The sequence below is a fragment of the Capsicum annuum genome, chromosome 12 (genome assembly GCF_002878395.1).
Source record: "Capsicum annuum cultivar UCD-10X-F1 chromosome 12, UCD10Xv1.1, whole genome shotgun sequence".
In the NCBI taxonomy this organism is placed as follows: domain Eukaryota; kingdom Viridiplantae; phylum Streptophyta; class Magnoliopsida; order Solanales; family Solanaceae; genus Capsicum; species Capsicum annuum.
Window position 1 is genome coordinate 232,887,555 of NC_061122.1, and position 22,441 is coordinate 232,909,995.

Below are 22,441 nucleotides of genomic sequence, written 5' to 3' on the forward strand. Positions count from 1 at the left end.
AACAAATTTCTCTAACTATTCTGTATAAATGATTTTGTGAACATGGATAATTCACATAATTCTTATGGGCCAGTTATTTGGATAGAGGCTAACCAAGTTGTTGCTCCAGGGGCTAAGCGAAGAAGCCAAGAAATTAGTCAGTCCAACAAGGGATTTACTTGGGATCCAAGTTGAGTAATGACGCACGTGACAAAGGGATAAAAGGGTTTCCTTCTTCAGGCTTCGGGATTATGCGTATTATTTATTGTGCTTAGGCAAAGTTTATGCTTCTCACCTCCGATTCTTCTATGGATTCTCATACTCTATATCCTTCTACCCTTTCTAGCGATAGTGCTTTGTTATCGTAATTCCTTATTCCATCTTATCCATACAATCAAAGGATCTCGTCTACTGTGAGTTGGAGTAGTGTTTGCTACAAAAACATTCCCTAGTTTTTCCTCTCGCAAGCTAATTGATTTGCAAAACTTCATATGCTAGCCCAGTTCAGTAGCGTTTTTTTTGGATCAAGGGGTTTTACTATGTTCAAAAAAATTGAGTTCGATGGGTATCTTCCCATCTATCCTAGCCTTGGTGGATAGAGTTACCCGGTATCTGTTGTTGGTGGGAGGTGGCACGCATCCCGTGGAATTAGTCGAGGTACGAAAGCTGATCCGGACACCACGGTTATCAAACAAAAAAACAGCGCAATTCTAAACCGAGCTGAGCTCCTACTTACTAGTACTTATGTCGTATCAAATCACTCGCTGATTATATAATTTCAGCCAAAGTATCAAGAAACATTAACAAGAAAAATTAAACTTACACAGCAAGTGAGTGAATGCACTTAGCAATCAAACAGATTAAGCAATTTATACTATATATAACAATCTAAGTTGCGGGAACTCTTCACTTTCAATACCGCAGTCGGATTCTCCTAAAGTACACTAGCTTTGGCAAATCCGACACACACCTGTTGACATTTTTGAAGAGTCTGAGCAACATAGATAACAACACATTTTTATTAAAATTCTATTTGCACATTTTAACTATCGAAGCGAATTCAAATGAACAACTATACACAGAGTGGGTGCAAATGGAGAATTTCAATCCAAATTCAATTTAACTTTGAGCTTTAACAATAACACAGAGTTACTTATTACCTATTGCTGGTGGAAGGCGACAGTCAGGCGCATGCAAGCTGACCCAGATATTACTTGAATTAGTTGAGGTGCATGCAAGCCTATATCACGTAAAATTAGTCTAAGGTACGTCCGAATATCTGCAATTGGTTGATTTGTGGGGAGAAGAAAGAGTGGAGATTAATTTGCGGATGGAAAAGAGTCGACCCGAATTTGTGGGTCGGGTCGGGTTGTGAGTTGTTGTTCATCCAACTGGACCGGCCCACTACAAGTGGACTTTCGGATTGGGCAATGGGTCTTAGGCTTTTCATGGGCCTCAAAAAAGATTTACGTGAATTTTTCACTCTTTTGTCCTTTTGGAACATCTATTTAGTAAATGACCATTTTAAAAATAAATAAACTTGATTTATGAACATTTTTTTGTATCATGGCCTGAAAATTATGTTGAGAAAAATGAAAATCGAATGAGAAATTGATAGATTATGATCTAAAATTGTGTAAGTTATTTGATCATTGATGATAGTCCAATATTTTATTTGTAGAACTGAGAAAAATGAAAGTTATACGAGAAAATGTTAGGTTATGATTTGAAATTTTATAAGTTATTCAGGCATTAAAAACACTTTAATCATTAATTTGTAAGAGTGAAAAAACTAAAATCCAGATGAGAAAATGTTAGATTAAGCTCCAAATGATCTTCTAAAGTGGAACATTTTTGTAAATCAGCTTAATGTTAGAAATTTATCTGTAAAATTGAGAAAATTAAAAACCATATGAGAAAATGTTAGACTATGATATTATAAGTATAAGTTATTTAAACGATGACAACACTAATATTAGTATGCATCACTGAAGAAACTAAAATCAAATGAGAAATGCTAAATTACAATCTAAAACTTTATAAATTACTCAAACGTTAGACAATCGTCTAATATTTTATCTCTAAGACTAATAAACATATGGCCAAACATTAGATCTTAGCACAGGCGAAACTAGTATTTAAACTTGACGGGTGCATCTTTGTATTTAACATAGTAATTAATAGTGTTAAAGTTCGACATGCAAGTTTTTGAAAACTTATTAATTATAGTATTTTATAAGCAAACTTTTGATATTATTGAATATCATTAATTAGATTTAATATGAAAAAAATGTGTTATCCATCATACTTGAATTCAATGCCCTTTTAAATTTTAAATAATACTAAAAAAAATTTTGAAAAATATGAAATTCAAGAGATTTGTTTGCTAGATGGTTGTACGAAAAACGTTTGGTTTAAAACTATTTCAAACTTTAAATTACTAACTTTTTAAATAAAAAATAAGTCAATGATCAAAAGATAAAAGAAATAAACATTTACAGTACAAGATGGGGAGAATATCTATATTTTGAAGTTGGAGGGAAGCTTGTATTTTGAAACAAAATGAAAAATACGTTAACAATGTCCACAATACACAAAAGAAAAAAGAAAAGTGTAAAATAAATGATTACTAAGTAGAAATTTCTTTTAATCAATTGATATATATATATATATATATATATATATATATATATATATATATATATATATTGTGTGTGTGTGTTTGCACTTAAAATTCCAAACAGAAAACAACAAACAAATAGTGTATTTGGAAAAAGGAGCAATAAAAAAATGTTGTTGGGCTTTGAACCCGAGTTATCACGTAATAAAAAAAAACCTTTAATTGGCATGCTCAACCATCTTGCCAATCAAGTCAATTATTTTGGAGGGTGCACAACATATATTTAATATAACACCCTGATATATATATAAATATACAAACTATATATACAGAGTTTTTCTCGAGGCTAGCAGGTGCATGTGCACCCTCTACTACCAAGGTAGGTCCGCCTCTGGATCTTAGTCTAATGTTAATTTGAAAAAGTTAATTTTTGAGAGCTATATTTGCACAACTTTTAAAAGTAAGGATAAAATCTAAATGACATCTTTGTAAGGAATATTTGTGTAAATCGGCCTAATTTGCAAAATCACAACAATATTCCCTTGTGTACAAATTAAATAATTCAATTTAATAAATCACGAGAAAACAAATCCAAATAAACAAATTAAAATAACATTAGACTTTTATATAAGTCAATTGTTATGAATGGACCGAAAGTAGTTATGGTAAAGCAGTCCAATACCACATTAAGCGGCTATGTATGGGATATGGATTAATAAATAGAACATTTTAGTAAAAATAAATTTATGAAAATTGTGATAATTGCTTAGACAAAGCTATGCTTCTCATCCCCAATTCTCTCTAATCTTCTCATCCCCGTCCACTATTCTTCTTCTTCATATTGTAATTTCTTCTTCCCGTATTAATCAAAGTTAATTAGTTTCATTCAGTTTGTGTATTGATTGTTGAGTTGATAATTTGAGATCGTTACATTGGTGCTTTCCTCCAGAGGTCTCTCAAATGGAGGACCAAAAAGTACTCAAGGCATTTGTTGATGATCCAGTTCGTGATTCAATCAAACAAGTGGAGGATTCTATCTCTAAAGATCTCGCTGAATTTAGGTTGATGTTGCTGGACGTTTTGGGTAAAAATCCTACGACCACTTTTGAACCCCCAAAAACAGTTATGAAGGCCAAATTAAGGAAGTTTCGTGGTGAGAATTCGGAGGCCTGGATAGTCCAAGCAGAGCACTATTTCACTTTCTATAAAATTAAGGAAGATCAAAAGCTCACTGTGGCTTCGTTCTATTTTGATGGTGAAGCATTTGAGTGGTACCAATGGTTATTAAGGAATAATCAATTAATTGATTGGCCACATTTCGCTGATAAGGTGAGAATTTGATTTAAACAGAAAGGATTGTAGTCTGCGGGAGGGAGATTCGCAAATCTCAGGCATGTTCCTTCCGTGACTGAGAACCAAAGTTGTTTTGAGGCTAGCTCATCGGGCTTTGGCAAATTGGATGCACACAAGGTGTTTGATGAAAAATCGGACAGGAAAATTGAAAATGTTGTGGATATTGAAACACTGCATGCTATGAAACAAGAGGGTGAATATGAGGATACATCATTACAAGTTAAAACTGAGAGGGCTGAAAATTTGCTAGATCAAGCAAAACAAGAGATCCATAATTCAAAGGAAATTGCCAATTTAGATTTGGATGACAAAGAAGAGGATCCCTTGCTTCTTGATCTTGTTGCTGCAGATACAAATGTTCGAAGAGGTGAATCATTGCAGAGCACCTGCTCAGGTTATATATAGTAAACGAAACGCAAAAGTTGTTTGGTATTTATTTTCAAGGAGCTAGGAAACATTTGGTTAACAATGGACAAGTCGACTCACTCTGGGAAAGAAGTGACCCCCTAATTTTGAAAGAAACCAGATTGATGCACAAGCATGCCTCCATGCATTTTCCATTTGATCCTGGTGAGTCTGTTTCTCCATCCATTATGTCCGAGAGCTTCGATATACATTTGGCTATATCAAACTACTTGTCTACTACACTGTATTCTAGTGTATTTGTTCTTTGATGGTACTGTGGAAGGTGGCAAGTTGTTTAATGATATGTCTAATAGCAAGGTGGGTGTACAAACTGGTCGGCATCAGTTGTCACAACCACTTCCAAAACCACCTTTCTCAGCTTTACTATTAGATTTCATTGCCCAAGTTGATCAGTTGGTTGAAATAGCAAAGGAATTCGACGTCGATGGTTTTGTCATAATTAGTGGGATTAATTCCAAGACAAGTGATTGTATTTTTGCTGCTAACTTCAGTCGTAATAGACAACTCGCAACACCTGCAATTGCTGCCATGCTACAGGAGTAGAAAGATTTAAAATTAAGAAGTGAATGTTTTACTGGAAACAAAGAAAAACATGGTTGTAATTGGTTGATAGCAGTGGCGATGGAGAGATTTGGTGGAGAGGCAGCAGTGGCAATGGAGAGATTTGGTGGAGGTAGAGCTTTTAAAACTGTTCATTGGTACTTAAAGGTGGATAATTTTAGCTTCGATGGATCGAGCGTGTTACTGAGTACTGTCGGTATCATATTTCAAGTGCTCCCAGTTGTTCTTTTGATCTTAATAGTACCCTAGATGATATTCTTAACATCCCATTATTTAATACTAATGCCTATAGTTTGGCCGATTATGTGATTATGTCATTTGGACGAGAAGGAATAGATGCCAAGAAAGCAGGGAGCGAAGAGGGCATTGCAGGTCATTTTTTTACATATCTTTGCCATGTTAGTCAGCAACTAAACAAGACTGCCAACCAAGTTACTTCTTCGTTGCTTATTAATCTAACTGAAGTCGAGGATACTCTTGCCTACTTAAACCTTGAGGACAAGGTTCTTTTTGAGGGCGGAAGTATTGTTATGAATGGGCCGAAAGTAGTTATGGTAAAGCAGCCCAATACCACATTAAGTGTCTATGTGCGGGATATGGGTTAATAAATAGAACATTTTAGTAAGAATAAATTTATGAAAACTGTGATATTGCTTAGGCAAAGTTATGCTTCTTATCCCCAATTCTCTCTAATCTTCTCATCCCCGTCTACTCTTCTTCTTCTTCATATTGTAATTTCTTCTTTTCGTATTAATCAAAGTTAATTAGTTTCGTTCAATTTATGTATTGATTATTGAGTTGATAATTCGAGATCGTTACATCAATTCAATGCATTTTCTTACGTGTAACCATACAATTAAAAGTCATGAGAAATTAATGTAGCTGCATGAATGTAAGTTGAGAACTTATGATTTGTAATATGTCTAGATTTATTAAGTCAAACTTGACTTGAAACATTTCACATGCTCTAATATCATTCAATATTTAACTATAATAATGCTACTATAATATTTATGATTAACTATCCGGTCGTTATTAAGTCGAGCTTGACTAGAAAAATTTGACTCATTCAATATACTTGACTATACGAATACTACTCCTACTTAGTACTACTATTTATGATTACTCTCAACTATAGATTTTGACACAAATATTTTTTATTTCAATCTACAAGAATAACTAAAATTATTTTTTAAAAATATATATTTATATGATGTAGTCAATTACTCATTTTTCCACTCACATACGTCAAATTTAGTTTTATAAATTTCTATATTTAATAAAAAGTAATTTCAAATACCACTATATTCAACTAGCATTTGAACATAAATTGACTAAAATTTATATAACTGAAGCCGAAAAAATCATATGAGACTTTAATAGGTGTTTTGACCATCAAAAATAACTAATATTTAGTAAATCAAATTTGATTTCTTACCCTTAAAAAATTCTAAAACATACCTTTTCCAAATCTCAAATTCCATATTTCAATTTGACGTAAAAAATACCAAGTTGATTTTTTTTTATTTTTGGTTTTCCATCCGGTGTTTGGTACCCGCATTGGAGCCCCGACTAATCCGGATCGCGCGTTGCATGGCCCATTAAGGTGATAATGCTCCCAACAGAGTTTTCTCCATACCTAGGGTTGAATTCTCGACCTCTGGTTAAGGGTGGAGCAGCCACATCTACTGCACCACAACCCATGTTGGTAAGTCAATTTAATAAAAAAACACTTGTTTCAAAAATTCAAAAAAATAAAATATTAATATTTTTTCAAAATTTTCAGCGGAACTCAATCATTAATTCCATTTCAGTTTTGAGAATTCCAAATAATTCCGTCATTCCCGCCTTTATTTCCCTCTATGTACTATTTTCAAATTTTTCACTTAACCCCCAAAAATCTGCTTATAAACCCAAATAAACCTCCCACTTTTTTGCTCTCTCTCTCTCACTATATATTCTCTCTTACTCCTCAACTGTACGGCCGCCGCCGCCGTGAAAACCTACTGCTGCTTCTCTTTGAGTATCCAAATGCCGAGTAAACGTAAAGATTCTCCGGTGACTAAGCCGGAAAAGTCTTCGGAGAGTAGGAAATCGAAGAGACTTGCTGAAAGACCAGATCCAGTTCTACAACCTCAATTTGATGATTCCGATTTTGCATCCGAACCTGTTTCAGCTACGAAGAGGAAGTCTGTTCGGCGAAAAATACCTGAGAGTACTCCAATAGTTGTGGAATCTGAGAAGTGGAAGAAGCGAGCAGTAGACAAAGCGGAATCTGATGATGATTTTGTATCGGAGTCTAAGTTGTTGATGTCGAGAGCAACAGTGAAGGCGGAGAATGTGGTTGATACAGCAGCATCTGAGAGTGATTTTGTTGAAGAGGAAGATGAAATAGAGCAAGGGAGTTTGAAGAAGAATTTATCGGTTTCACCTTCGAAAAGGAAGCCGAAAAGAGCTGAGAAAGTGAAAGATGAAGAATGTACGCTTGCTGGTGATCCTGTTCCCGATGCTGAAGCTCGATTGAAGTGGCCTCATCGATATGTAAGATAAATTTGTGCTTTGCGATTTTAATTCCTCTATTTGCAATTTAGCTGCTAAAACGTTCGATATAGATTGAAATGTCATGAAAATTAGGTCTTTTATTAGTATTGTATGGTATATGTGACATTGCCTTGCTAAATTTGATTCTACATTTGAAGCTACCATTGTGTTCTCTTTTTTGTCTGCATTTATTAGAAATGTTGATCTAATCCATGAAACGATTTGTTATCCAACGTATAATTATGCTATGTATGAACAGTTCTTGCTTTGAGATTTTAGTTCCATTTTACTTTGAATTATTTGCAATTGAGCTACTTAAATATTGGGCATAGTTTTAAATAGCATGAAATATGCTTTTTATTAGTTTTATATGGTATACGTGACATTGTGCTGCTACATTTTTGTTTGCATAAAGGTTGATCTTATGCACACTTATGATTGTTGATTTTGTTATTTTCCTTCTACGGGTATGCAGAATCTGTATAGTAGAAACATCAATTTCAACTTGAGTTCAAGTATAAACAAGAACACAATGAAGTATATCAAATACCCTCAACATAGGATCAAAATAACCTTTCCAAGACGTGTATTTTATTTTGCAGAAATTAAGATGAAATAGAAAATAGCCAAGTTATCTGAATTAACAGATTTTCCCTACGGAAATAACCCCCCTCATTGTACCCAAGGTTGTAGAATTTTTTCTTCCAGGATAAAATGGCTAATAGACCAACAGTAGCGGTACCTCAAATGGTTGGAATATCTTTGAACTCATAGAATGTTTTGAATGATCACACAGAATATTTTTGAGACAAGAAGAGTGTTTTAATTTGAAAATTTCATATCAAAACCTGTGAAAGAAATTAGGTTTATATAGCCTAGAAGATGCCTTTTCGAAAAGGTGTCATTGATTTATTTAAATGGTGTAATGTTTTTGAAAATACATTTCTATAGCATTTTTGCTGAAGTAGTATACCATTTCACCAAATAGTGCACCTGTTTGAAATAGTGCATCACTTCATTGAAGAGTTGCATTTGTTCTGTGGAAATGGAAATAGTATATCAGTTCAGAGCATGCATCAGTTTAGTTGAAAAAAAACCGTGCATCAGTTTAGAAACAGTGTATCAGTTCTGTCGAAACATTGCATCTTCTACTGTTACTGCATGCATATAAATGGAGTATTGATAAGATTTTATCAAATAAAGTTTGCCCAAAAAGATACGTCTCATCAATTGATCATTTGACAAATCCAAATCCAAATCTAAAGTCGAGTGATGAAGACGATGACGACGCGAGATATCTTTTATTTCTTGCCTCATTTATTATGTGGAGTAAGTATTCATTATTATAAACACTTCAAAGTTCCCTTCTCTCACCAATGTGGGAGAATTAGTGAACTTTCTAATTTTGGGAGTATACTTTCCAAAGTGGTGTCTCATTTTTTCCATCATTTTTCCTTATTTTTCATTCACATTTCTATGAACCCAACAATCCCCCAAATGAATGGGGAATGACTATTTTTTCGTAAAATTTTTATGGACAAATATATGATCATCAAGCAAAGATTGATTGCATTTGAATAAGTGAGTTTCCCTTTGAACTTTTTGTAGTGAACATGCATCGGATGTACTTGGTCAATCAGTAGATTTGATATCTTTGAACCGTCGAGCTTTAATTTACACCTAGACAACATATGTCACATAATTAGCTTTTTAATGTTAATGATTCTTACGGTTTTGTTTTTTTCGGCCATGAACACGTTTCGATTTTCATGAGAGCTTAGAGAATAGGCCTTTACTAACATTCTCCTTGAAGCGGATTTCACTTCACCCTCACATTGGTGATTTTTAAATGTTTAATCTTGTAGATTAAACTATTTGGTTAGATTTGTCAAATTTAGATAATCATTAAAGACTTTTCAGCTGAAGTCTTATCCTTGTTTGCTAAACAATGTCTACATCATGAGAATGGATTAGGTATTTGATAATGTTGAATCTGTCAGACACAACTTTGTTTGATCTCTTTGAACCTAGCTCTTGGGATCTCCAGTGTGCTAGGTAGAGTTACCGCCATGCTGACTTGTCTTAGGCCTTAAACCATTCCCTTAGATGTTCTTTCCACTCCTTTTCTAGATAGACCTTTTGTAAGTGGATTAGGCACATTATCCTTTGACTTTACATAGTCTGCAGTGATAATTCGAAGAGAGAAGTTCTTCAACAATATTATGTTTCATCTTATATAAGAAGATTTACCGTTATACATCATGCTCCTTGCCTAATCTATTGCCACTTAGCTATTACAGTGTATACATATTGGTGTCACTGGTTTGGGCCAATACAGAATATCTTCCAAGAAATTTCAGAGCCATTCTATTTCTTCATTGGCTTTATCTAATGTGATAAATTTAGATTGCATTGTAGAGATAGTGATACAAGTTTGTTTGGATGATTTTCAAAAAAACTAATCCTCCATTGATAGTTAACACATTTTCATTTGTGAATTTTATTTCGTTTGATCTAGCGATCCAATTGGCATCTCTATATCCTTCAAGTATATAAAGATGCCATCCAATGAGTTTTGTTGGGATTATTTGTGTACTAACTCAATTTACTAATTGCACATGCTATGTCGTGTACAGTTCATTATATACATTAAACATCCTAATACTCTTGCGTATTCCAATTGAGAGTCACTTTTACTTTCATTTTTTGAAGTGCAAAGCTTGCATCTAATGGAGTCTTGGCAATACCGAATTCTATATACTTGAACTTGTCAAGTACCTTTTCTATATAATGAGACTGTGACAATACCAACCCTTGTGGAGTTCGATGGATTCTTATATCTAAGATCACATTTGCAACTCTAAGGTCTTTCATGTCAAACTTGCTTTTGAGCATTTGTTTTGTTGCATTTATGTTAGAAATGTCTCTACTGATGATTAATATATCATCCACATATAAACATAAAATGACTTTGTGATTTGGAGTGTCTTTAATATAAATACATTTGTCACATTCATTTATGTTGAACCCATTTGCCAACATGGTTTGGTCAAACTTCGCATGCCATTGTTTAGGTGTTTGCTTTAGTCCATACAATGACTTAATAAGTCTACACACTTTATTTTCCTTTCTTGGAACTACAAAATCCTTAGGTTGTTCCATGTAAATTTCTTCCTCCAATTCTCCATTTAGGAAAGCAGTTTTTACATTCATTTGATGGATTTCAAGACCATATACTGCAGCCAAGGCAATTAACATTTGAATCGATGTTATGCTTGTTATTGGTGAGTATGTATTGAAGTAATTAAGTCCTTTTTGTTTGAAGCCTTTTACTACAAGTCTTGCCTTGTATTTGTTAATAGTATCATTCTCTTTCATCTTTCTTTTGAAGATCCATTTAGAACTTAAAGGTTTATTTCCAGGAGGAAGGTCAATCAATTCCCAACTATGGTTGCTTAGATTGAATCTATCTTACTATTGACTGCCCTTTTCCAAAAGAATGAATCCGAAGATGCCATCGCTTTCTTAAATGTTTGAGACTCATTTTCCAAAATAAATGTCACAAAATTTGATCCAAACGAAGTAGACGTTCTTTGATGTGTACTACGTCTTGGATTTTCTTCATTATGCTCATTCTCAATTAGTTCATCGTGAGATCGTTTAGATCCTACACTAGTGTGTTCATGTCTTAAGTTTATATAGGTAAATGTTTTCAAAGAATTTAGCATTATCTAATTCAATTATCGTATTTTCATTAATATCCGGATGTTTGGATTTATGAACCAAAAATCGACATGGTTTACTACTTTTAGCATATTCTATGAACATGTAGTCTACCGTTTTAGGTGCTATCTTAATCCTTTTAGGTATAGGAACTTGAACCTTCGCTAGACACTCTCATACTTTGAAATATTTCAAGTTGGGTTTTCTTCCTTTTCATTTTTTATAAGGAATTGATTGTGTCTTACTATAGGGAACTTTGTTGAGTATACGATTGGTCGTAAGGATAACCTCCCCTATAAGTTTTGCGGTAAATTAGAATTTATAAGTAAGACATTCATCATTTCTTTCAAAGTTGATTTTTTCTTTCCGCAATTTTATTAGATTGAGGTGAATATGGGGTCGTAGTTTGATGGAGATTTCCCCTCTACACATATTTGCGCAATGAGAGATTCATATTCTTCGCCCCTATCACTTTTTATCATTTTGATCTTTTTGTTTAACTGATTTTCAACTTCAATTTTATATTGCCTAAATGCATCTATTGCTTCATTCTTACTATTTAGTAAAAAGACATAACAATATCTTGTGCAATTGTCAATAAAAATTATGAAATACTTTTTCCCACCATGTGATCGTGTTGACTTTATATCACAAATATCAGTGTGTATTAAGTCTAAGGGATTGAAAATCCTTTAAATGGACTTATAAGGATGTTTTATTGCACTCAAAGTTTGGCAGAACTTCTAAGTTAATCAGTTTTCGTAACGTTTTGTAATTAACATAGCCTAAACGTTCATGCTATAAATCATAAGACTCAAGAAAATAAGAAGAATTCAAACTTTTATTTATTTCAATAGTCATTACATTTATCTTAAAAGGCCTTCGGTCAGATAACCTTTTCCTACATACATTTCTCCTTTGCTAATTACAATTTTTTTAGAAACGGTTACACATTTGATTTCGTTCTTGTCTAGAAGTGAAACAGAAATTAAATTCCTTCGTAACTTCGGAACATACAAGACATTGTTAAGTGTCAAGACCTTTTTGGAAGTCATCTTTAAGCAATTTTTTCTTGTTCCTTCTACCTTAGTCGTAGCGAAGTTAGCCATGTAGATCATTTCTTCTACTTGAGTCGGAGCGAATGACGAAAACAACTCTTTGTTGGCATATACATGTCGGGTGGCACCAGAATTCATCCACCATTCGTGAGGATACCTCGTCAAGTTTCATTTTGAGAACATAGCACATAAATCATCACATTCTTTGTTGGATTCAATCGTATTTGCTTGATCCTTCTTCTTGCCTTTCTTTGGGGCACGACAATCTGTGGACTTGTGATCAATATTGCCACAGTTGAAGCATTTTTACTTGAACTTTTTCATGGGTTGATTGCTTCCTTATTCAACTTTCTTCCTTGTCTTGGAATTGTTTTGGTCATCTTCAACAATATTTGCTCCATTAATTGTAGAATTCCCTTTTGACCTTTTTTCGGAAGCTTTATTATCCTCTTCAATACGAAGTCGGACAATAAGATCATTAACAGTCATCTCCTTGCGTTTATGCTTTAAGTAGTTTTTGAAGTCTTTCCACAAAGGTGGTAGTTTCTCAACTATTGCTGTTACTTGGAAAGCATCATTCACAATTAAATCTATAAAATAGTTTATGTGAGTATTAAGAACATTTTTAATTTGTTCAACTAAGGTATTTTTTAAAGATAGACCTTTTACTAGGAGATCATGTATGATGACTTGCAACTCGTGTGCTTGAGAGACAACAGATTTGCTATCTATCATTTTGAAGTTCAGGAATCGTGTAATAAGGAATTTCTTAATTCCCACATCTTTCGTCTTATATTTTCGTTCAAGTGCCCCCCACAGTTCCTTTGTTGTCTTGGTTATAGAGGTCGTTTTGGAGACCACTCAAAATATAATTCTTGCAAAGGAAGTTCGAATGTTTTCAAGTTTCTACAATAACGAAGCGGCCAAGCACCTCAGGAGTGTCTTCGCTAGTGAACCGTTGCAGACATAAAATAGTAAGGTAAAAGAACATCTTTTGCTGCTACCGCTTGAAGTTAATGACCGAAATTTTTTTGAGATTCTTTGCCGGGCCATTGTTGACTTGATGTGGCAAGATTAGTTGCCCCTACAGATGTTGTCGTATCTTGCATTTGACTATCGCTTGTCATTTTTTATGTCAACACAAGACAGAAAAATTTAATATTTTTCAGAATACTATTTATAAAATTAAATAACTTTTCAACTTTTCTTCTTGTTTCTAGTCAATGATGAAGTTTTTATAACTTCAAATCGTCAACTGAGTGAATTTTAACTTGTGATGAAGATTTTATGTCATCTAATCACTAGTTAAATTCAAGTGGAGTAGAAAGCCTAAGCTATAATCTCCAAAAACAAGTTATACAGATTTTTTAAAATTGATTTCCTTAAGATTATTATTTCCTTATACGGATACGCAAAATTTGTATAGTAGAAACACCAACTTCAACTTGAGTTTAGGTATAAACAAAAACACAATGAAGTATATCAAATACCCTCAACATATGATCAAAATGACCTTTTCAAGAGGTGTATTTTATTTTGTAGAAATTAAGATGAAATAGAAAATAGCCAAGTCGTTTGAATTCACGAATTTTTCTTAAGGAAATAATCCCCCTCACTGTACCCGAGGTTGTGGAATTTTTCCTCCCAGGATAAAATGGCTAACAGACCAACAATAGCGGTATCTCAAACGGTTGAAATATCTTTGAACTCACAGAACGTTTTGAGTGATCACACAGAATTTTTTGAGACAAGAAGAGAGTTTTTAATCTGAAAATTTCATATCAAAACCTGTGAAGGAAAGCAGGTTTATATAGCGTAGCAGCTGTCTCTTCGAAAGGTGGCATTGGTTCACCTAAATGGTGTGATGTTTCTGAAAATGCATGTCTGCAGCATTTTTGCTGAAGCAGTATACCATTTCACCAAATAGTGCACCTGTTCGAAACAGTGCATCACTTCATTGAAGAATTGCATCTGTTCAGTCGAAACTGAAACAGTATATCAGTTCAGTGCATGCATCAGTTTAGTCGAAAAGAAATAGTGCATCACTTCAGTCGAACAGTGGATCAGTTCTGTCGAAACATTGCATTTGTTACTGCATGCATATAAATGTAGTATTGATTAGATTTCGTCAAATAAAGTTTGTTCAAAAAGATAGATCTCATTGATCGTTTGACAAATTTGAAGCCGAAGCCGAGTGAACGACGACGAAGACAGCGCGAGGCATCTTTTATTTTCTTGCCTCACTTATCATATAGAGCAAGTATTCATCATTGTAAACACTTCAAAGTCCTTTCTCCCACCAATGTGGGAGAATTAGTGAACTTTCCAATTTTGGGAGTATACTTTCCAAATTGGTGTCTCCTTTTCTCCATCATTTTTTTCTCCATTTTCCATTCACTCTTCTATGAACCCAACAGATTTCACCTTCGAAAACCATCGAGATTGTTTTCATGAAATGATTTTATGGAACGTATAATTATATTTAAATCACTCAATTTGTAGTGACTGTTTTGATGGTCTGTCTGTTTTTATTTGATATCGTTTAGTGCTAATTTTATATTTACACACATGGTTGCTTGTTTGTAAAACAGAATAAGGGGAAAGCAAATGGTACTAAGAGCTTAAATGGGTAAGTCTTGCACAATTATTCATCGCAAAGATATTTTTGGCTCATTGTAGTATTTTTGATTTTGAGTGAGTTATCTGTTATTGGTACTTTCATGTTGCAGTCAAGTTGATTCTGACCAGTTAATTCAAGCTAAGCGCCATTTTAGTCTAGCGGAAGTCGATGGTCAAGTTTATTATCTTGAGGATGATGCACATGTAAAGGTAATTGTAAAGTAATGATGAGCATATGTTAAACAGTTCCTTCATTGTGTTGATTTACCCTTTTATAAAAGATTTAATAAGAATGTCGATACTCTCTATGTAGTTTTGGATGTAAATACAATGTTAATTGTATAAACCTGTGTTGATGGTTAACTAATTGATGGGCTGCGGGAATAGTTGAAGCCATACTCAATCGAAAAAGAAGGATGCTATTGCTGCAAACCCCAATATATGTCAAAGGATGAACAAATAATCTAGAGCTTTGATTCAAATTTTTTTAGATTCATCCCCTCATGAGGAATTACCAAATCATTTGACCTGTCATCCATTCCAATATAAAAAATTAGTCAATCAAATAATATATAGTAAATGTATCGGTTTGAAAATAAATGAATTACTAGTCATAGAATATTATTCTTGTCAAACTTAAACTTCAGACTAAAACCAAGGGTTCGTAAAATTTTCTTCCCTTTTGACAAAGGTAAGATAAATCCGAGTTTGATAAAGATTCCCCCCATTTATGTAAAAGCATAAATTGTATGAGAGATTATACTTTTATTTACATAATCATATCTTTAGCACACCCTCTCACATGTGGACCTAATTTGAGGAAAGTGGAACTTCTCTTTGATACTGGGTGGAGATGATACTTGGACCTGGGATCTTTGCTTATTGTGACATGCTCCTACCTAACTACTCTCCTGTTCCAAAATAAGTGTATCCCAAAATAAGTCACTTAGGAATTCAAGTTAAAAATTAGTACTTCCTAGTCCCTCCATTCCATTTTATGTGACAACCTTTTACTTGCGATGACGTTTAATAAAAAAGGAAACTTATGACGCTTGTGGTCTAAAATAATCCTTAAATGTTTGTATGGTTATAAATTATTTCATAAAGGGTATAAGGAAAATTTTAAAGCTAAGTTGTTCCTAATTATAGCAAGGTGATATTCTTTGGGGACAAACTATAAAGGAAAGACTTCCACATAAAATTGGAAGGGCGGAGTATGTTTTTCCAATTGTACCCTCATATTAAAGAACTATTTCTTCATGGTGCTCAGTTCTCAAGAAACATTTAGTTTGATTTAGGTTTTGGGGGCTAAGTTAAGGCTAAGGTCCATATCTTACATGGTATTAGAGTGACTTATCCCTATTTGTTCCCCTATGTTGCTGTCGACACTCTGATGGGTGGTTTGTGTGTTAGGTGGGGTGGGTCTTATAGTGGCTAGAGTCCCATATTGATTGAGGAACGGATTGGTGGTCTCCTTATAAATATTTGAGCAATGGTCTCCTCATGAACTAGCTCTTGAAGTTTGAGTTATGTTGAAGGTTCATTTTACAATTGGTTTTGAAAGATCTGTCAAATTGTTATAGACTGATTATTGTTTGTTTTAGTTTAGTATCATACTTATTGCCATGCAATTGATCCATGTCTTGACTTATTTTCATTATCTATCATTGAACTAGGCTGCTGATGGTGAGGATGATTACATTTGTAAGATAGTTGAATTCTTTGAAGCAGTTGATGGAATGCAGTATTTTACAGCTCAATGGTTTTACAGAGCTAAGGATACCGTAAGAAATGCCAACTCTATCATATGAAAGGTTTCCTCATTCTTTGTGATGCTATAGTGGTCTGACATCTCTTTTCCACATTAGGTTATTAAAAGCCATGATCAGTTCATCGACAAGAAGCGTGTTTTCCTGTCTGAAATCAAGGATGATAACCCTCTCGATTGCCTTGTGACTAAACTCAAGATTGTTCCTGTACCCTCAAATGTAATTCTTTACTAAATTACTGGTGTGTACTGGTATTGGTTTTGAGTGATTGAACTAATGAATACAGAATGTTGTTGCAGGCAACTTTTCAGTTCAAGGAAAATGTGAAATCAACTTGTGATTTCTACTATGACATGAAATACCTGATTCCATATTCTTCTTTCATTAGCTTGCCACCTGGTATTTTTTTGTCAATTCTTTTTATTAACTGAATACAGCTTTGGTCCTTTTGCATTAATATTCAATCTTAAACATGCTTAATGGAGAGGGTATTCTTTGTAGATACTACAGGTTCAGTTAGTTCATCTTCTACTATATCAAGTGACACTGATGCTGGTGAGGTGAAAGAACTCAATCTGGAAAAGAAGCTCTTGGATCTTTATTCAGGATGTGGTGCAATGTCCACTGGGCTGTGCTTGGGTGCTAATAGCAAAGGCGTTAAACTTGTAACTGTATGTTTTTTCCTTCAACTTGTTCTATGTTTTACCAATTTGTATCTGCAGAATGTGGCTTGCGTTCTTGTTTTTTCTTTAGACCTTTAGTCTTGCTTCTGTTCTGTTAAATATAAGTTCTTGTGTGCAGAAATGGGCTGTTGATCTCAACAAACATGCATGTGACAGCTTGAGATTGAACCACCCAGAGACTCAGGTATATATTGGTTGTAGGTATAAAAGGTCACTATTTTCTGGTTATTGTGTTAATGAAGAAAACGTATGCATTACTCAGGTGAGGAACGAGTATGCCAGTGACTTCTTATTACTTCTGAAGGAGTGGGAGCAACTTTGTGTCTCTTGTTCCTTGGTAAAAAGCAGTGTCCCCCCACACCCTCATCTAAAAGTAACAGATGATGTTGAAAAAGAAGAAAATGATGATGAAGATGAAGATGAAGAATCCGGTGACGATCAAGGAGTTGAAGTTTTTGAGGTTGAAGAACTTTTAGAAGTTTGTTATGGAGATCCAAAAGAAATGAACAAACCTGGACTTTACTTCAAGGTACTAAACTATTGAATTTGGAATTCTTTAAGTTTTGTATGATACTGTTGTTTCTTTGAAATCACTTTCACTGCCTTGTCCCCAGGTTCGCTGGAGAGGTTATGGCCCAGAGGAAGACACCTGGGAGCCAATTGAAGGCTTAAGGTATACTCTTTAAGCAATTCATTCTGCAAAGATATATGCTTTCTTTTTTTTTTATAAGATTCTTTCTAACTAGTTGACATATGTGTATAGTGACTGTCCGAAGAAAATAAAGGAGTTTGTGGCCAAAGGATTCAAAGAAAATATTTTGCCGTTACCGGTAAGTTTTAGTTCTCTCTTTTGATCTTACTGGTTTGGGGTATAATGTCTGGACTACTTCTGGGTTATTAACCCGCTAATGATTTGTGATGCTGACCCATTTTGGTTGAATTCACTGTTGGTTATTTTAGGGGGATGTTGATGTTGTATGCGGTGGACCACCTTGCCAAGGAATCAGTGGATTCAATCGATTTAGGAATAAGGAAAATCCAATGCAAGATCCAAAAAATAAACAACTTGATGTCTACATGGACATTGTGGAATTCTTGAAACCAAGGTTTGTGTTGATGGAGAATGTGGTGGACCTTATCAAATTTTCCAATGGTTTCCTCGGGAGATACGCATTGAGCAGACTTGTAGGAATGAACTACCAAGCACGGATGGGAATGATGGCAGCTGGTGCATATGGTCTTCCTCAATTTCGTATGCGTGTCTTCATGTGGGGTGCTCTTTCGTCTGAGGTAATATTGCTTTTGGATTTCAAGTTATTTAATTGATTTTCAATATTGATTCAATGCACCTATCTACCATCCTCACTCTGCTTAAATCTTGTGATGCTGCAGAAGCTGCCACAATATCCATTGCCCACACATAAAGTTATTGTGAGAGGTGTTATTCCCACAGAATTTGAGGTAGTTTTTTATCATTTTAAAATGTCATGAATGCTGTAGCATTTGCTATTGACTAAATGTGCATCTATGTGCTAATGCAGTCAAACACAGTTGCATATGATGAAGGTGGGGATCTTGAGTTAAAGAAAGAATTGTTTCTTGGTGATGCCCTTTCTGATCTCCCTTCGGTATGTACGAGATATTTAAGTTGTTTTGCAGGCACTTCTGACATAAACTATTGTAGCATCGTTTCCCCATCTTTTATGTGTATGATTTTCCTTTTAGGTGGAGAACAGTGAGCCAAGAGACGAAATGCCTTACACTGACGAGCCGAAAACTGATTTCCAGCATTTTATAAGATTGGGGAGGGATGGTGAGGTCACATACTGTGGTTGTAGGTGTAATGTAATTGTGTCTTTTGGTTCCATGTTTTTGCATGTGTTGCACTTCATGGTTTAATGTTGTGGTCACCTGATAAGTGTCTTTAAAAGCAATATTTAGTTCTTATTTTGAGAGGTTTCATGCTGTAACTAGGGTTGAGCTTGAAAATGCATTAATGAGTTTTGCTAATGCAGTCTGTCCATTTTTGTAGGGATGCTGGGAAGTGTTTTGTATGATCATCGTCCTCTTCAGTTGAATGATGACGACCATCTACGTGTATGCCAAATTCCCAAGCGGAAGGTATATAAATTGTTCTGTCATGCCATTGGTGGTGCTTAAGTGGTGAGCTCCTTGTGGTGCTGAATTCTTGACCTTTTTGATTGTAGGGCGCAAACTTCAGGGACTTGACTGGAGTTCGTGTTCGGCCAGATAACAAAGTTGAATGGGACCCAGATGTGGAGAGGGTATTACTACCTTCAGGGAAGCCTTTGGTATGTTTTTTTTAATTGATTTTTAATGGAATGACATAGTTGTGTTATTTGGTTTCTGGATCTTATGATGCTTAAAATCAACAGGTCCCTGACTATGCCATGAGCTTTGTTGGTGGTAGTTCCTCAAAGTAATGAGCCATCTCCTATTTTTCTGATTTGATATCCATTTTGTATTTTCACCTGCCTTTCCATATTGCTAAATACTGTTTTTAATTGTGTGACATATGCACAGACCGTTTGGCCGTTTGTGGTGGGATGAAACTGTCCCAACAGTTGTGACGAGAGCTGAACCACATAATCAGGTATCTTTTTGTCTTTGCCATCTTATTTAATCCATAAAATTAGCTTGTGTCATCCTAAAGCTTTGTCCTTTATTCCTGTGTTCCTTTCAGACCATAGTACATCCATTACAAGATAGAGTTCTCACAATTCGTGAAAATGCGAGGCTCCAAGGTTTTCCGGACTATTACAAGTTAATAGGTCCAATAAAAGAGAGGTATAGCATTGACTAAAATCTAGTTGATGGTTGAAGATCCTGTTTTTTTGAGTAATTTCATTTGTTAAAATCCCTGCATTGCTTATATCACCAATAAAGCTGATGAATGATTACTGAGGAAGCATGTTTTATTGTTCTCTGGCTTAATGTATCATATAGCTTGAGCTTAAACTGTTGAGTGAATGTGGAATCATGCATCTGCTGTTATTTAGGAGATACTTTCAATGACTGACGATTATGGATATTAGTATACTAATCCAGCCTTTACTTTGAAAATCTGCTATAAATGGAAACAATCATTTGCCTTTTTTATTTTGTACTCGATACATCAATTTTCTTGCTTGCTGTAACATTTTCATTGTTTTATGCTACTCAGGTACATGCAAGTGGGTAATGCAGTCGCTGTCCCAGTTGCCCGAGCCTTGGGCTATTCTTTGGCAACATCGATGAAGGGATTATCTGGAGAAGCACCATTGATGTCATTGCCAAAAGACTTTCCATCTCATGAAGAACAGAGTTGTAACGAAGTGTCCAATAATTGAAGATTAATTATTTGCGACTACCAAATGATCTTTGCCCCCTTTGTATGGGGGCTGATTGATTATTCATAGGATGTTAGCTTCATTAATTTATTTGCCTTCAGACACTGTTTCCCAATGCAATTCATGCCAGTGCTGAAGCTGGTAAAGGCATGATGAGTTTATGTAATAGCTAAGCGAACATGCAATTCTCGAAAATGTATTTCTAGCATTTGATTCCATGTAACATTTCGAGTTGTAAACTGTGAGAACAAAAAATTTCCAAGGAAAAAATGTAGTCACATTATGCTTGGCGTCTGCCTAACTTCACCAAGGATTTGTAGAAAATATAGCTGAAATTTGTGTTGGAATGGAGGTGTTTGCATCATTTAGTTCCAACTCTAATGCTATTGCTTCTCTTGCAGTACTTGTTTAATTACCACCCAGAGATTTTTCCGTTGTTCACTGTGGAAGTAGCCATGGGAACGCTTAAAATCTCCACGATGTGATTAACAAAAATTGATTCGATTGCAGTCCATAATTCCTAGTGAGACAAGTTTCTCCAAACTAGTAAGAGGCTCACAAATTTAACGTTAAGTCCAAGCTTTTATTTATGGGGTTTTAAATGTTTGGATTAATTTTTACTTCCCTAAGTCACGTAGAAAAAGGAAAAAAAAACAATAAATAGAATATATATGAAGCACTAGCGCTGCTCCATTCTTAACCCCTGGGTATGAAGAAAATTCTATTGGGAGCGATGCCATCTTAATAGATTCTGAAACGTGTGATTCGGATTAGTCGGAGCTTCAATGCGGGCACCAAATGGGAAACAAAAAAAACCGTGGGGGTAAAAAGTTAATATATATTATCACAAAAAGAAAGGTTCTTTACGCGTGGCTAAGGAAGAGCAATTATAAAGTTGGGTACGTTCTTTTGACATAAAAATAAGAAAAGTAGGGGCTAAATTGATTTTTTTTTTTATTTTAAAAAAGAGAAAATAGATTAGCTAAATACAATTAATCAAAAGCAGCTACTTGAGTGAGGGTCACCGCAGAGGATCTGGACTCCTGGCTATATATATTACCTGAACTCTTTCAAAATTTGCAGATTTCAAAATGGCAACTATTAGAGAGAAGATGTGCTCAATAATGGGAATGGTTTGTGCTGTGATCGTGTTAGTTACAGATCTCGTGTACAACTCAAAGCATTTCCATTAACCGAAGAGTTTAGCGTAATCGTTCATTTGGATTTTCTGAAAAATCAAGTGGAAACACTTAAGAAGCACAACGACGATCCTTACGTAGCTGATACCAACATCAACTTGGAAGGCGATGAGCGCGAGATGAATCGACAAAAGGATAAACTGATTGCTGAGATAACTCTCTACCAGGAAGCCATGGAAGTTGCAAATGCTGCTTTAGAAACATTTGCCAGGTAACATGTTGTTATGGAGGTAAAACCAGAGACGTTTAAGGAAATTCATGATAGGTTTCTGGACTGTAAAGTTCGTGACCTTTATAAATTCATCAAAAAGGAGATCAAGCAGATTGTTATTGTTCGCAAAGCACTAGATGAATTGATTCCGAAACAACTTGATGGTTCATGGTTCTATTTTCACGTATCTTTCGTATATCGATCCAGTATCTCTTCTTTTTCTCTAGTACTATTAGTAATCTGTAGCCGCAATCAAAGCCTCTAACTGTAAACGTACTGGCTTCCTTATGCACAATTATAGTGTGCTTTCTCCAGAATGTTTAAGGATGAATATGCTTAGAAGTTTCAT

General features: G+C 34.7%; 2 protein-coding genes across 3 annotated transcripts in view; one reads left to right on the forward strand and one right to left on the reverse strand.

Annotated features, from left to right (window-relative positions):
- The window catches only part of LOC107849586, a 6,044-nt gene extending 4,662 nt beyond the window's left edge, over window positions 1-1,382 (reverse strand). Inside the window, exon 1 of one of the 2 annotated variants that reach the window (XM_016694145.2) lies at window positions 1,140-1,382. The gene's annotated coding sequence lies outside the window, so the exon portion shown is untranslated. The remainder of the gene's footprint in view (window positions 1-1,139) is intronic. The other variant, XM_047401413.1, reaches the window with a different exon arrangement.
- Window positions 1,383-6,828: 5,446 nt separating this feature from the next.
- On the forward strand, window positions 6,829-21,029 carry LOC107850740 (DNA (cytosine-5)-methyltransferase CMT3). Its single transcript, XM_016695473.2, has 21 exons — window positions 6,829-7,480; window positions 14,853-14,890; window positions 14,991-15,090; window positions 16,557-16,664; window positions 16,749-16,868; window positions 16,949-17,048; window positions 17,151-17,320; window positions 17,451-17,516; window positions 17,595-17,861; window positions 17,947-18,005; window positions 18,096-18,162; window positions 18,293-18,622; window positions 18,725-18,793; window positions 18,874-18,960; window positions 19,058-19,145; window positions 19,365-19,453; window positions 19,540-19,644; window positions 19,729-19,772; window positions 19,877-19,946; window positions 20,037-20,140; window positions 20,517-21,029. The coding sequence occupies exons 1-21, from the start codon at window positions 6,971-6,973 to the stop codon at window positions 20,680-20,682; spliced, it is 2,757 nt and encodes a 918-aa protein (XP_016550959.2). The 5' UTR covers window positions 6,829-6,970; the 3' UTR covers window positions 20,683-21,029.
- The last annotated feature ends 1,412 nt before the right edge of the window (window positions 21,030-22,441 follow it).